General features: G+C 37.3%; 1 protein-coding gene across 2 annotated transcripts in view; it reads left to right on the plus strand.

Moving 5' to 3' along the window:
* Nucleotides 1-15,282, plus strand: part of qtrt2 (queuine tRNA-ribosyltransferase accessory subunit 2) — a 34,844-nt gene extending 19,562 nt beyond the window's left edge. Inside the window, exons 7-8 of one of the 2 annotated variants that reach the window (XM_038293812.1) lie at nt 2,667-2,775; nt 2,920-3,348. In XM_038293812.1, coding sequence (XP_038149740.1) covers nt 2,667-2,775; nt 2,920-3,154 — 344 coding nt within the window. In that variant the 3' untranslated portion in view covers nt 3,155-3,348. Of the gene's footprint in view, nt 1-2,666; nt 2,776-2,919; nt 3,349-14,845 lie in introns of those variants that run through there. The other variant, XM_038293813.1, reaches the window with a different exon arrangement.
* The last annotated feature ends 1,855 nt before the right edge of the window (nt 15,283-17,137 follow it).

Here is a 17,137-nt window from a genome sequence, read left to right on the forward strand (position 1 = left end):
CAGGATTTTTTTGCTGGAAAGGAGTGCATAGATGTGTGGTAACACACTGCCAAGTTGTTTTTACCCATCAGTGTCTAAATATCCATCATTCTAAAGCAGGAATGAATAGTCAGAGGAGGAAAACATTCTCCTTTAATAGGAATCTATTATCATACTTCATCTACTTTTATTTGTTTGTAAAGAAACAGATAAAATTTATTGTTTTGCTCTTATTGTTAATGTTTTTGTCCAGAATACAGACATTTAAACCAAATAGTATTTCCTTCACTTCTTTGGTTCCTTTTATAAAAGAATAGAGCAGAGATAACCGTCCTTGCACCTGCCTTTAAATGACTGGCTCTGTTTAAATGCTTCATTGATCTAATTAGTTAAAATTAGCTGACTACGCTGACAGGTGTTTCATTTAACGCAGAATCAGTGTGTAAATTTCTGCCATGCAAACAGTATCTGTTTGGGGACCTTCCAGATGGTTTTGTGTTACAAACCAGCTGGCATATTGGTTTAGCTGTCTGCTGGACATCTGCAAGTTCTGTCTCTGCAAATGAACTTGTCTTCTCTCCTGCTCTGCAAACATTTCTCTCAAGTACACAAACAACTGGAAAACTGAGTTTTGTAGTGCTGCAACTTAGGACAGGAACTTTGTATTTATATATGATGTGGCTTAGGAGGCAAGGGTTTGTCCTGCAACCAGAGGGTTGTTGGTTCAAACCCGCAAGACACTTCATTCCCTAATGATGGTGGTCAAAGTGCCCAGCGGGACTTGTTTGCAGCAGCCTGTTGGTGTGCCCTAGGGCAGCTGTGGCTACAGCTCAGCTTTACCCTGAAGGCCACAAGCCAACACATGGTCTCAAATAAGCTATGTTTCTAAGTTTTTATTTCACCAGCTACAGCTCAGCTTACCACCATCAGTGTGTGAATGAATGACTGAATGTAATGTAAATCGCTGTGGATTTCCCCATCCTCAGGCTCTTTGTACCTACTATTACCGTATTAATAGTAAATTTGTTTTATGTTTTTTTTTTTTTTTCCAAAATGTTTGATGGGTATTTGATTACACTCCAATATCATGGCAATTTCAAGAGTTCTGCAGCCCTCTAAAAGTTTTTTTTTTTTTTTTTTTATTAAGATTTTTGATTTTTCAAACACTTAAATATGTTCTTTGGCATACTTTATCTGACGGAAAGAGGTTGCCTAATAATCATGCACGCCTTGAGGTAGGGTGTTGGTTTCCTTAGGCCCCACCCTCCATGTTTACACCAATACAGCTGATTTGTTTATATACAACAAACTTTCACGTTCATTGAGCTTGAAGTTGGGAAAAATGCATAAAAATGATTTCATGGTCTAAAATATGACTTGCCTAATAATTGTGCACACAGTGTTCATGGCTTCATTTTAGCCAGGGCCTTTGCAAGTAAATATGTACTCTATTTCATCCCTTTCTATTTCCATGTCATACTTTTACACTTAAGGCTCTGTGTATTAGTTTCCATAACAGTTAATTATATGACCATTTACATATATATTTTAAAATCTTTTTGATAAATAGTCATAAAATGCTTAGATCAAATGCATTTTTTATTGTTTCTTGTATATTCAAAACCTTTATTTTAAACACTGTGTACATGTGTATCTAACCCCTGTCTAGGATAGATGTATATTACAAAATATTCGAGTTTATGAGCTCAGATCAAACCAAAATAACTGAGAAACTCTAATATTATTTATTTGTGTCATTTTCTGCATTTCTTAACAGTACAAACTTAACAGTTTGGACAGATTCATAAAGTCATGTACAAAATGAACCAAAACTGCAAAGGTATTATTCAACGTCAAAGGGGTTAAATGACTGGCACCAGATATTGTAAAAATATTGTTATTACAAAATATTTTGGATATTTGTGAAAGTGTAGCTCCTCCCTCTTTGTTTCTCAGTGTTTCCACTGAAAATCTTTCAAAATTCTTCCTAAAATTGTTGTTTTTATAAGTTGCAAAGCCTTTAGGCTTTCCATCTCTCCTTTTAGTTTCTGAACTTGCTGCCGCTCTACTTATTTGTAATGCATAACTTATCCTCAGCACAGGTAACATCCAACTGCTTTGCATTTTGCCATCGTTGGTTAAGCTTTGTTTTGTCCCGATTTATTTTCACGCTTATCCACTCTCCAGGTTCATACTGCAGATGGACCCAATTATATTATATATTTTTTGTTTCTCTTCAGTTCAGTGCTCACCTCTTTGCTTATTTCACATTCAACCTAATCCATTTGGCACCTCTTCTGACTGTAGATCTCAGGCTGTAATCCTGGGTTTTACTGCGGACCATTTTCCTTCTTTCCCTTCCTCTTCTCTCGCTCTCTCTCACCATCCATCGTGCTCTTCTTCAGTTATTCTAACTGTTCTCCTTGTTGTTCTCTTAGATGGAGTAAACCCAAAGGGACGACCCATCTGTGTAAAACAAACTTTAGTATTCACAACATAACCAGTCAGCATTTATATTCTGGAGGGGGGTTAAAAGGCTCAGCAAGGCCTCACTGTAGGTCAAAGCATAATTGCCTTTTATTTAGGCTGCTGCTTGCCTGAAGAGGGAATCGTTTGCTGCCACAGGATAGGATTATAAGTTGAATGGTTTGTGTAGGAATGATTAAGATGCATTTGTGTTTTGGCAGCGCCGGATGAAGAGCCGCACACAGCGGGGGGGACTCAGCTGAATGGAGATGTTAATTGTGATGATCAAACGCACATGACACGCTTCGAGATGAACCTCAAAGACAAAAGGTTTGTAATGGGATTTGGGAGAACCCCATGGGATGTTCAAAGCAGTTGGCATGAAGACTCGCTGCTTTGATGTGCTTGAACTACATTTACAGTGATTGTTCATAAAGGCCACTCAGCTCAAGCTCTCGGTTAACTTAATTCCAGGTATCAGGATGACTTCAGGCCCCTGGTGGAAGGGTGTGGCTGCTACTGCTGCCGGAACCACCAGAGGGCGTACGTGCACCACTTGCTAATGACCAATGAGCTGCTGGCTGGAGTTCTGCTCATGATTCACAACACATGCCACTACCACAGCTTCTTCAGAGCAATCAGAGAAGCTTTGGCTAATGACAAAATGGATCTCCTCAGGAGGAGCGTGCTTTGGAATGGAAAGGAGTGAAAGGAATAAGTTCGAGAAAAGGAAGGGGGAAAGTCAGAAAATATTCCTCTTAACTGGCACAATGAAGTCAAAGGCAACTATTTTCCAGTCACGGGTTTCTGTAATGTTGCACAAACCTTCAGATGACTCACTTTGTATGTTTGCTAAACCCACATCTTTAAATAATAAAGAACAAAAGAGAGTTAATAAACAAAGAGTCCTCAGTTTTTGTATTTGGTTCACCTTAATTTCACGGTGGTTAATCGAGGATTTTATACTAATCATCAAGCAGTGATTAAAATAAAAAGAGAGTAAATATTTCTTGTTTTTTTAAAGGTACATATTTACAGGAACAGTTTGCAGTGTTTCAGCAGTTAATCGCTGTTAATATATTACATGCATTTGGTCCTATAGGCTGAAGCCAGAGCAGTCAAGACTGAAACCGCCCTCTGATGTCTTCAATAGCTTCAATCAAAAATTTCAAGGTGATGTGTGCAAACAGTATTTTATGAATGTTTAAACAGCAGTCGTGGCATTTGCACTGAATGGTTATTTAAACAGACGCATATGATTATTTACACAAGGCAGGAAGGTAGAAAAATTAGAGAAAAAACTTTTAAAGCTGAAACAAGACCTCTACAATAAAAACATGAGATTTATTTAGAAAGATTGATTAAATTGTGTTTACCTAAACTGGTTAGAGATCTGTACTTTTATAGGATTAAAAGTTTACTTTGATATAGTGCCATTCAGACTCAATCTCAGTCTCTGGAACTGATTGACTGGATTTAGAGAGTTATATACTACATTTAAGGTAATTGCTTATGCCCAATAGAATAAAAGCTCTCTTTAGTATTCTTATTGGTACATTGTTTAATATACCAATTGATATAATATTCCTACGAGTACGGTTTAGTTTAGTGAGCAGCTTTGTGGCTTATCAATGCAAACATGTTGCCTTCAAGCTATTCTACCTTGTTATATTTATTACTTCATTGGAAATACCAGCCTATTTGCTAAGAAGATCTATTAAGTTCTCATCTACTGTACCACACAAGAACCAGGAGAAAAAGAGACTACTGAACCTGCCACAAAATGAAAAAACAAAACCTCAACAAACTGAACTCTTGAGAGATATCCCGGACAGGCCCCCAAATTGTAATGTTACCTATGAGACTTGTTATATGGTTAGGAAAGACTCAACATTTTTTTAACTACTTAATCTTTCTTAAGCTGACGGGAGTTTTTTTCCAGCTGTATGAAACGTAGAGTATAGTGGTAGTACCTCTCCCTGATTTGCTGCTCAGTAGTGTCAGTCAACTTTCTGTGGCCAAGGAGCAGGCTGCACGCAGCCTGAAATGATAGCTATCCATGGATACATACATACTTAAAAACTGAAGTTTATTATATCAGGGACTTTAAGCAATCAGCTAGTTTTATTAGATAGAAAACTTTTGACTAACCTGTCTTTATGATTTGATTGAATTGTCTTCATGTTGTGAACTGGCATAAATAAAATAACTTAAATCCTGTCACACTTGTTATATGAAAAGAGAAGTGTAATGTTCTCTTCAATAAGCTCTTCAATTTGAATTAAATTATCATATGGTAAAAAAAAATTGTTTAGATATGGCATCAATAATATTCTGCATTTTAGCAGTAATAGTGAAATCCATTTTTTTGTAATTTGAAGCAGGTCGATGTTTTAAGGGTAAGTTTAATAAAGATGTATATTTTTTCCTGAAGGATATGATGCCATCAGAAATTTGTGTATGAGTTTAGTGCCATCCCTTTCCTAATCCATACAGGTTCAGTTCGATGTCGTTTCACCCTTTACAGCTAGAAGTCTGGACCCTGCCATCCATGTCTTTATGGATCTTGTGCAGTAGTGCACAGAGTGGGATCATGGAATTGTACAAAATGGCTGTGTCCAAACTTCCACCCTAACAACTTTATAGAGCGCTATGTAGGGGCTCAACATTTTATACGAGTGTCCGATTGTCTAGTAGATGTAGAAGTAGTGTACTTAAAACTTCCCACAAAGTACCTTGAAAGTAGTGGACATTACAACACTAGACGTTAATGGTCACTAGTGTATGTGTACATAGCCACTGGACAAGCAGATATATATATATATATATATATATATATATATATATATATATATATATATATATATATATATATTCCAAAATAATTTGCAAGAGTTCTCCTCACAAAGCATTATGGGATTTGTTTCAGGGGAAAGCGATTGGCTGTGGCCAAATGTCCGCCCTAAGCACTATATAGGGGACTGTGTAGTGGTTGAAGTGGACTTGAAATTTTCCACAATGCACCTTGAAAAAAAGTGATATTTTATGGTCACTAGATGAGTGTAATGTATCCCTGATTGCTTTGCGAGAGCTCTCCTCGGACAGCATCATGGTATTTGTTGTAGCTTTAGTCGATACAATCAACTGGTTTTCCTTAGATAGAACACTTTTAATCAATTAGACTGTATAATCTGGTGAACTGTAAAGGCCTTGAGATGACGTGTTTTGAGTTGGCGCTATATAAATAAACTGAATTGAAATTGAATTGAAATAGGAAAGATGGCGCAGGCACCGTGCCGGGAGGCAGAGTCATGTGACCAATGGGGAGCGAAAAGTAGTGGCACATTCTTCTGAGCGGTTTGTGAACTGTAATTAAGGGATTAGGAGTCCCTGTGCTATTGAGTGATTTAGTGATTAGGACCGATGTTTGGACAAAGCCCATGTCTTGGTCGCTGAAGCATTCAGAGTTCCTTTTACTGGAATAAAGGAACCAAGCCCAACTCCTGAAAAACAGTCCCATAGCATAATACCCCCTCCACCAGCCTTTACCCAATGCAACCAGAAAGGCACCGTTGTCTTGGCAACCACTAAACCCAGACTTTACCATCAGATTTCCAGACGGAGAAGCGTCAGAGAAAACATGTCACTACTGTTCAGGAGTCCAGTAGAAGTGTTTACCACTGCATCTGATGCTTTGCATTGCACTTGGTAATGTATTGCTTGGATGTAGCTGTTTGACAGATTAGCTCTGTTTACTGTTATGTAGCTAATCTCAAGGCCAGGTGTGGCTTAGATCCTGTTGTTCCGAAACACTTCAATTTTTTTCTGATGATGCTGTCAGTACACTTCACGACTGGATTTGTTGCACATGTGGCATCCTTTCAAAGTTCCACGCTGGAATTCACTGATCTTCTGTAAGCCATTCTTCCATAAATGTATGTAACAACTGTCTGCAGGTGCTTGATACACCTGTGGCCATGAAAGTGATTGGAACACCTGATTCCAGTAAATTTGTTGGGTGAGCAAGTACTTTTGGGACTATAGTGCATCAAAGTGTGTACATTTGTATGTTACAAAGAGTACACATGAAGCAATGATGTATTTATTTAATTTCCATGAGGTAGGCTGGGCATTTATGTCCTGTCCAGCCTGAAGTTGCCTATGCAAAACAAGCTCTCAATAGAAATATCCAGCTGATTTTTCCTGCATCCTTTTTCACTGCCAACACTATTCATGGTATCAAGGTAACTGCTGATGCTCTAAAGATTTCTAAAGAAGTTTTGCAGTATTCTGAGGGAAGTCACAGTAGCCTATATAGGTTCAACAAGGACCAATGCCCTTATAGATCCACCTCCGGTTGTATGCATGACAGGTTGAGGGCAGGCAGCCAGGTGATGCATGTTTGTCAATCAGTTAGAGCTGAATGACAGGGTCAAGAGGATGTTGATGGGATACTGACAGCAACTAAGTCCTTGTGATGGCTGGACTACTAGAAGATAAGATGTTTTATTCAATAATCAAATTACTAGAAAACATAAAAGAATACATTGACAGCATTTTGATGTTCTTAGTATAAACAGCTCATAGTTAATGCCTAAATCAAAGAGCTTATTACTAAAGAGTAATTCAGAGTTGTCCTTTCCCTACCTAAGCAGAGTTCAGAGTTATTAGCTTCATCCTTCGTGCTGGTGACAGAGGATACATTTCAGATAAAAAACAAAAAGAAGGTGTGGTTTTTGCCGCCTCCCATGGAGTGATGGAGCAAGGCTCTTTGTGAAGGTGAGAGGCTGTAATTGACTGCCAGAGCATACAGATGTCTGTATGGGGGACAGGGGACAAACGCAGGATGAGGAGAGTGTGACAGATTTATGAAGCAGCAATGTAGAGATTTTTTCCCTCTGCACTCTAAGTTACCCTAACCGCATCAAACGTTGTAAAGAAGTAGGTTGGGGGATTTGCTGTTATTACGTAGGAGGGAGCTGAGCGTAAGTGCCTTAGTATTAAAAGCAAAGAACTGGCTTGGAAAGATAAGGGGAAAAAAAGTATTAAAGCCTTTTGAAAACAGAGTAAATTCTAAAATAGGCAGTGACCTCTAGACTATGTTCGTTTCAAGGTCCTATGGTATGGAAGCGGACATAAAGTATTGCAGTGAAGGTTATGAGGGGCAATCCGCCACATTAGTCTGTAAAAATAAAAGTGATTGGATCTCACCCTTCCTCACCAGAGAAGGTGGCTTCAGATCCCTCACCCTGAAACATTTTCGGATGAGTTTCTCAGGTGTAAAGAAAACGACGGCACATGTGACAGAAACTGTAACAAAGGTCTAAGCAGCAAACCCACACTTTGAGATTTAATCTGGTTACAGACATATTGTGGTTTCAGAGGACGTCTTTGCTGACTGATGATTGAATTTGCCTCTCAAAGGTCAGAACTCCTTCCAGTTAATTTACACAGATTTGCTGAGATGTGGTTATCTGCTTTACGGTAGATGAAAACAAATATAATTGCTGCCTTCGAGGGCTTCCGGGGCCTGTTAATGACAGATTTAATTAAGTCAGGTGTGTAGGAGATGGAAAACTTTCAAACATGCAGGACTGTTGGTCCAGAGTAGCAAACACAAGATCACTTCTCCACAGCTCTCCACAGGTTTTCTTTAGGATTCCCTGGACTGAGATGGATGTGGGAATGGTCAGATTTTGTTTCTGCTGATTGGGTTTTTTCCTGTGTTTTTAAAAGTTCACTTTTTTTTTTGTGAGCATCAGTTGCAAAATTAGACCTGTTATGCCCTAAGGCATGATTTTAATTTTGAACATTTGGGACCAAAGTCCCTTTAATACTTGGTGTAGGACGATGAAGCTTTTCTGCTGCACTCCAATTTCAAAAGACTTATAAAAGGGGCTTGAACACATCACAGACACACGATGCTGCCACACACTGTACCTGAGGACAAAACGCATCTCCTCATGAACAATTTTCCTCTTTGCCTGTGGAATACCAAAGAGCGATTGGAGCCACATCTGCAGAGGTGTCAAGTAATAAAGTCCAAATACTTTGTTACTGTACTTAATTAAACTTTTTAGGTAACTTTACTTTACTACATTACTTATTTTTCCTTCTACTTCTGACTTCTACTCATTATATTTTCACACAAGTGTCTGTACTTTCTATTCTTTACATTTTTAAAACAAATGTTACTCGTTAATCTTGACTTCGGTTTAATGTTTATAAATATTTATTTCACGTCATGTGCGCCATCCAATGTAGATCATTGGCACCATCCACATCTAGTGAAAACTAGTGTAACTCGATGAGTCATATAAAGCAAGCACTAATTGGTTAGCTATTCATCAAATTTGTGCTGACGCCAAAGGAATTCATCAGAAGCAAGCAGGTGTTCTTCAAACTGAAAACGTGAATTGTCTATGCCTTGCTACAATGTCTGATTAAAAAAAGATGTTGAAATGTCTGAAAGGTTGGACACAAGCGAGAGCATATCGGGAGATGGAGAACAACAAGACCTCCCTCATCCCTGGCCCTATCTCAAAGAATTTTTCAAAGGTTACTTTATACTTTAAGTAGTTTTTGGAACACATACTTTTTTTTCACATCATTTTTACTTGAGTAAAGAGGTCAAGTTGATACTTCAACTTTTACCATTGATTTTTAAACTGCAGTATCTATACTTCTACTTAAGTAACACGTGTGTACTTTTGACACCACTACACATCTAGGAGAACAAATACATGGCTTAAAGACTTCATTATTCAACACTTGCTTATGTTAAATAGTCCTGAAAGGTCTTTCAGAACAGCAAGGCTACACAACAGCCTGGAACATTCTTCTAAGTCTATAAGTGTATCTCAGAAGTCCAAGACTTGGACTAGGCCATGAATATAGACCTATCCAGCAACACGTGTTTCCTGAACTTTGGAGATGCTTCAAATTCCCAAAAGGGATATCAGAGGTTACAGATCTGGCAAAGTTAGGAAAGGAGTTTTCAGCCAAACAATTTGGGTTTTGATTTGTTTTAATTTAATATGTTTACTGTTATAAAAAACAAGCTAATGTTGACCACATGGTACCCCATGCTGACAAGTCTAAGCAGTTAAAAAAAAATAAAAAATAAAACTAAGGGTTAAGACACTAATATAACATTAACTTTTATCTGTTTCATTGTCAAGGTATGACTAACAAGTCCTTCTAAATTAAGTCCCCTCATGTCTGCTAGTTACTAGCTTTATTGTTTCACCAAACCTAGCTAAAGAAGCTTGGTGGTCCACACCTTAACTCTATCCTCAGAAGGAAAGGAAGGAGCTTAAGAACCAATTATAAACAACTGTCATATTTGGACACACTGTATTGTATATATCCCATGCACCTTCCTTTGGCACATTCTTCTTCTTTGAGTATTCAAGCTGATTTAACAAGTACATTTCTCCACTGTGAGATCAATAAACCGGATTAAACCGATTCCAATTACTCTAAATTAATTAAAGCTCATGTGATGTCATTTGGAATTCTTCAAGATAAGCTTTGTTTTTCAAACATAAAATACATGCCAAAATGCCATATTATTATTATTATTATTATTATTATTATTATTATTATTATTTCTTTAATAAAACCAGGCAGTACAGGTGACTATGGATGAAACTTAGCTTGAATGGTAACTCTTGCATTAAAGTATTGGTAGTATTGGTAGGAAAAGGCAAACAAACAGTTGATGGAAATTCCTAAAGCTTAAAAGTATCCTGGTACCCCTTCAGGGTTTTTCCAACGAGCTGCTTTCAGCTCTTTAAGAAGGCTGCTCAGGGCCCTCAAAAATACAAATAATTAATGTGGTAAAAGCAGCAGTAGGGTAAGAAGATTTGATTTTTTTTTTTTCTTTTAAGAAAGCTGTTTAGATCCAAGATACGAGAAACATTTTGTACTTCTAACAGGATTGCTGGAGAGAGAATTCCAAACTGTGAAAACACAAATTCCTTTACAGAACTGATCCACACTATAAAAATGTTGAGGGTGTATGAAAACAAAACCAGAAATAGTCATTTCTCAGTGTCTTATCACTATTAAATGATTGAATTTCTGATCCTGGGACTGTTTAATACTGACACACCTCTGGTTTACTCAAATATAGAATTTAATATCATATAAAAAAAGCTTACTTTTTTTCAAAATGATCTGACCTTGTTGGCAGTGACCTTTCATAAACAGAACTTCTTTCAGAGATGCTACAGTTTATCTGAACAGCTGACCTTGAATTGACTGAAGTGTCACAATCTCAGTATTGATTGGCTGTGTCCCCATAAAATCCCACACCTAACGTTTAGAAGGTGACATGTAAAGATAATGAAAAAAATCTGACGTTATTTTTTTTACTTTTTAGAAAAAATAGAATTTTTGGATTTGGTTTGGATGTAGATGTTGGAATCTAAGGGATGGTGACATCATGTGTGTTATGTTAAGTTGAAATGAATGACAAATGTGGCTGTAAGAAATGCACAGTGTTTATTTTTAGCTTTTTTCAAACTCATTATTGGGGTTGAATCAAACTGTAACTCTTTAGAGACATTTATTGTTGGACAGGTTCAATTCAATATAGTTCACTTATATAACTCTAATCACAACACATGTCATCTCAAGGAACTTTACAAAGATATTTCAACCAGATCATGCAGTCAGATTTGTTCAAAGTTTTCTATTTCAGGAAAAAAAAAAAACAGCTGATTGCATCGACTCATTGACTTGAAGTTAATCCCTCACACCAAGCATGCTTGAAGAGACAGTGGAGAGGAAAAACTCCCTTTTAACAGGAAGAAACCTCCAGCAGAACCAGGCCCAGGCTCTGCTAAGGCTGACTGGGGTTCAAGGAGACAGAAGCAGACATACGGAAAAATAGTAACATGCTAAAATAACATTATTCATTACACAATAAAACTGTTTGAACCGAGGAAATATGCAACTGTGTGAAAGCATTCCTGTCTCTTGAAAGTCTTGTGTTTTGTCAAGTTAAAATATGGGTAACTTTACTTGATGTCAAATGGGATTTTATGTGCTAGACGTTCAGAAAAGGGTGAATGAGTGTGAAGGTGGGGGGGAATGATGCATGGGTCTCAGTCACTGAAATTTAGGAAGTTTTGTGTGATTTAGACTCTAAAAAAAATAATGAGTGGACATGAACAAAATTATTCTTACCTGGAAACAGAAGCGTTCAGCTGAATCTAATAATGCAGCTTATACCTCACATTGCTGTGCTGAGGTGGAAGTTATAGTAGTTATAGTATCAGCAGGGGCAGCTAAAGAGGGAATAGGATGATTTGTTCCAACATCGTTAGAGTCTGAGCTAGACATGTCTGCAGGACATGTCTGAGTTTGAAGACGCAGGTCTTAGAGACACAATATTGCCGAAAGGAAGTGCTCACCTGGCTGCCTTGATTCATGTATGACATCCCACTCCTAATCCATAGAGGTTCAATATGACGTTGGTCCACCCTTTGCAGCTAGAACAGCGTCATCTCCTCCGGTAACGCTGTCCACAAGGTTTAGGAGTGTTAATGGGAATTTTGGACCATTCTTCTAGAAGCTGATTTGTGAGGTCACACATTGATTTAGGATAAGAAGGCCTGGCTCTCAGTCTCCACCGTAATTCATCCCAAAGATCTATTAGGTTGAGGTATGTATTGTTATAATAAGAGTGCTTTTGACATGAGTATGAATGGCTACTTCACAGAAACTACCTTTTGTCTCATATCAGATCAGATCAGATTTTGAATCATATCACCCAGTTTTGGTCTAATGTTTGATAACTCATCAATAACATTATACAAGCTTTTTAAAGCACACACAGAAAGACAGAACCAACAAAAAATTATGTAAAAGGAAGCAGGTAAGAAAGGAGACAGAAAAATTTTAATCTCTTGCAAATAAAGAAAAAGGCTGCAGCTGTGAAATGGCAAATAAAGGTCAAAGAAAGTACCGAGATGCAAAAGAGCGCAAATAAGTCATACTTTTTTTGTGCTAATATTCTTTATTGTGGATGAAAAAAAAATTCTGCCACATTTTTTGTAACATTTTTTATGGAAATGTATCATTTCTCTTTTGCTTCTTAAAATATTGTTAGTGTTTGTAATGTCGGGCAAACCAAATGAATCCATTTTATGTCTATTGATATAAATTACAAATATTTTTTCCGACTTTCACCAGCTGCAGCTCTAGGGCATAGCAATAACCGTGGGCTCTGCATAGGGAATTTATGTAACATACTGCCTTGTATTTCATGTTTTAGCCTCACAGGAGGCCTTGGTAACAGAAAGATGGAAACAGAAATGGGGGTTGGTGTTTGTGGCTGTGCTGCAGCATGCATTATAACTAGATACCCCTGGTTCTGTGCAATGTCCAATACATTTTTTACACATTTGTGTTGCCATATTCAGCCAATAAACTCCTTAATAATAAGATCATTGAAATGTTTTTTTGTATTATCTGATTGGATTAAAAAGTGTTTTTGTGGAAAAATTACTATCAAGTGTTCAGCCACTTGCAAAAAAAAACCATACAGCCAAAAAACGAAACAACGATCAGATAAGGGTTTTCAAAGTGACCAAATGAGAAAACCTTCAAGAAGAGGAAATGTTTCTACCAGATACTGTGTAGGAACTAAACTGGATAACTGAATTTGGTTTTCTGTAAAAAATGACCCAGTGATAGAGAGATATTGTTTGAGCTGCCTTGATGTAACTGTCTCACTTTTACTTTTTCCCCCCCAACTGTGGTTCTCCCAAATAATGAGCTTTCTTTGTTGGATAGACATCAAGCAAGCGAAGAGCATCCGTCAGTAATGCTCACACTCATTTTCTGCATCTCTTTCACTGTTGCACTGAGTGACACCGTGCACAATTTCCATGTAAAAGAGCTCTAAATGACCCAGTCAGCAGGTGGGCCTCCCTCCTCATTTCAACCAATTATACAGATGGAGAGCCCCTTTCAGGCTTGATCGCTGCAAGTTTTTTCCTTTTATTCTTTTTCTTTTCTTTCTGCTGATACAATCCATGCCATGAGCTGAGTCGAGCCTCACATTTGTCTCACTCTTCAAATGGCAGCTGTATGGTTATCTGCTGTTTTGACGGCACAACACGAGAAAGGAACGAGGTTAGATACTCATTCAAAACAGACTGGCTATATGACAGCAATTCATAAAAAGCGAGCGGTGTAAGGTGTGGTGGGTGTCATCCGGGTGGAAATGATGGCCTCTGAAATGGTTTAACTGCGAGGGATGCTGTTGCATGAGCAGAAGGTCCAGAGATGGGAGAAGGTATCAGTATTTGTCACTCTGTGAGTAAGTGTAGACATAGTGCTGGAAGCTTAAATCACTGATGTGGTGATGTGTTGTAGGAGCGGACAGAGCACTGGAAAACTGCCCAGAGCAAGCCTGAAAGAACTTTTAACAATTTTATCCAAAAATCACAAAAATGATCTTAAATCGAAGAAATTCCCCTTAAATAGAAATAAAGAGACTGAAAACAGCATGAAATTACCTCAGAGTAGTTCAATAGCTACTAAAAGAGATGGGAAAATGGTACTAAAAAAATATCAAGTTCAAAATGACCAAATCTAAAACAAATATGAATAAAAAGAGAATGGAAATAGCATAAAATGATCATGGAGATGTTAAACATTAACAAAAAGAATCAGAGAGAAACAACTAACAAAACAATGGCATGACAGAAAAAAGGGAAAGTAGTTAATTGAAATAGAACAGCATAATCAAAGAGATGTAGTTATCCACCAAAAAATAAGACATACAAAGCCCAAAACAAAAACAGAATGCCAAATTATCTTAGAGATTCAAAACGTCAATCCGTCCATTGTCTAAACTTGACTATCTTGAAGAAAGATTTGCACAAAGGGGAAAATACATGAAAAAACAGCAAGACAGACAACAGTGTGACATTTATAGAGTGCAACACAGAGCTCTTCAATATATGTGAGCCACAAAAAGAACCTTCAAAATTAGACTAAATAATAGACTGAAAATTTTTTTTTTCCCAAAGACTCAAAAAACATAATACATAAATTAAAAGGTTAGAATATAAAGAAAATACACAAACAAAAGCAAAAAGAGTGTTAACAGAGACAGAACTGTAAAGTGTAATTAAATGTTAATGATCTGTCAGAAGAGGCAAAAAAAAATCAAAAATCAAACTCAAAACAACAATAGATTAAAAAAGACATGCAAAATGAATGGGAGATCTAAAATAAGCACTGAGAAGAAAGATCTGGTTGATATTATGCCCTAGTTTTTACTTTATGACATTCTTTTTTTAATAATAACTGATGTTTTTCCAGAAATAGGTCTTTTGAAGGGGACTTATTTGTACTCGTACTTGTCATCTTCCTTAAGGGCAGCTAACTCAGTAGGACTCCCAGACAACTTCTGCAGCTCCTCTGAGGGAAGCCTGTGGCGTTGAAGGGCCAGCCGTCGCCTGAGCCTCCTCCCCCCTGGAACACTTCTCATGGTAGACGTTCAGGAGGCATACAAAAAAGATATCCGAGTTACCTCATCTGACCGATGAGAAGGAGAATCAGCTCTACCTCGATCTTCTCCTGGATGGCTAAGCTCCTCACCATCCAGGTGAAGAGAGCACCTGGCCACCCTGGGAAGGAAGCTTCCACTTGTATCCTGAATCTCTTTTTTGTTGGTCATAATACAACTAAATTTTGTGTATCTTCAGCCCAGATGCATTACTGAACCTTTCTGCTGCAGTAAAGATTCCCCGACAGCAAAGATCAAGTTATTGGTTTCATTTAATAAAATGATAAGAACATCATTTGGGGAATTTCCACAGTATTTCACTGTTTTTGCAACATGCATTTTAATAAAAAGCTGTATTTGAAAGGACTTGGTAAAATCTTTAGACTATTTCATGTTTTTTTGTTTTTGCTTGTTTGCATTAAATTAAGTCACATCTCTCCAGCCTTTTATTTAACTATTAAGCTCAGTATCAATGTTCAGAGAACCCTCAGTGGGCTATCCTATTTCTAACTAAATAGCTGTTCTGTTCATCAAATGTTAAACAAGTGACAATTTTCTACCAGGACAGAGAATAGTTGTATCTCAACTGCAAATTTTCCTATTATGTAATTGGTTAATTTAATTTAGGACTCAGGGACTTTTCCACATTTTGTTTGGCTTTCATGCCATAGACATTAAAAACATGAGTTCAGTTTAAGCGTCCTTGTTTAGCCCTGTGGGTCCAAGTTCCTGTTATTTTAGGTTTGTACTTATTTCTATGACTGTAGATGAGAGGTGATTGTTTTCGAGCTGCCATTATGAAGATCAATACACATCTTTTCGAAATGTATGTACAAAAGCTTTCCAATTAAAGATGAGCTACGAACCTATCTGTGACCCAGGGTAACAGGAAGTCTTGATAACTGATTAAATGTTTTGACATTTTGTTCAGTATATGGTACAGTGAATATACAGTCCGTATGTAATGATTCTCACCCTTTCAGATGTATTTGTTTATCCTTTTGAAAGAAAATTCAACATCTCAAAAATAAAAAGACCTGTTTTGAAGGGAAAATTTAAAATTTCAAGAAGAAAATATAATGGATAATGTATAATGAATCACTGTCACTAAGAACTGATACTTGACATTCTATTTTCTCATTTTCTTTCAAAGAGATAAATTAGGAGGCCTTACTCCTTGAAGCGGCCAACCCGGGTTCAAATAAATATAATGGTTAACTAGACTTATTAACTTTTTTCTTAAATTGATAACTTATTTTTCAACTTGATTTAACCTAACAGTCATGTTTTAGGACTGTGTGAGAAAGCCGGAGTACACAGAGAGAACCAACGCATGCACAGGGAGAACATGCAAACTCCATGCAGAAAAACCCCAGGCAGCAGTACTACCCACTGCCCCACAGAGAATTTACATTTTTATCTTTTTTTTTTCTTAACTTGATAAATGTATTTTCCAACTGGATATACAGTAGGTAATATCTCATTGAAGGGCTCATCTAATTGGTTAAATGCCAAAATAAGATCTACAGCAATGAGGCAGTATCTTTGCTGAATGGCTGGATATAGATCTAGTTCTTTTAGACCTCACTGAGGGACGGGGGACTCCATTTGTAAGGGGTATGCAAGTGATCAAAAACGCTAACTTGCCCTATAAAGGGTTAAGGTGAACCGTTTATTAAATACCTACTTGGAAGTGGTTCCAACAGCAATTAGTCATGCTGAAAAGGCTAATTAATATCATTATAGTTAAAATCCTTGACAGTTAGAACGCTTTACACTGGACTTATTGCTAATACGACTCATACAGCATGCTAACATAAGGCAGCTCCTCTCTTTAAATCTGATACTGCTCCATTGCCTCCCTCTATGTCCTGTAATTACCTCAGAGAAGGTAGTTATGTTTTCATCTGCGTTTGTTTGTCTGTTTTCAAGACAGCTAAATAATGTCAAGCACAGGATTAGCCAAAATTTACTGAGAAGGTGTGACCTGCAACATATGATTGATTTTCAGTGATGATCTGGATAAACATTTGGATCCAGGGATTTTTTTTGAAAGATTCAGTGAATAACGGTATTAACTTAAGGTTGAAGTCAGAATATGTCGGGGGAAATGAGCAACTTGGCGGAGCTCTGTGCTCTCCGAGTGCTTTTCTAGTTATT

This window comes from Cyprinodon tularosa, unplaced genomic scaffold (genome assembly GCF_016077235.1).
Source record: "Cyprinodon tularosa strain WSP-4 unplaced genomic scaffold, ASM1607723v1 ctg33, whole genome shotgun sequence".
NCBI classification, from domain to species: Eukaryota; Metazoa; Chordata; class Actinopteri; order Cyprinodontiformes; family Cyprinodontidae; genus Cyprinodon; species Cyprinodon tularosa.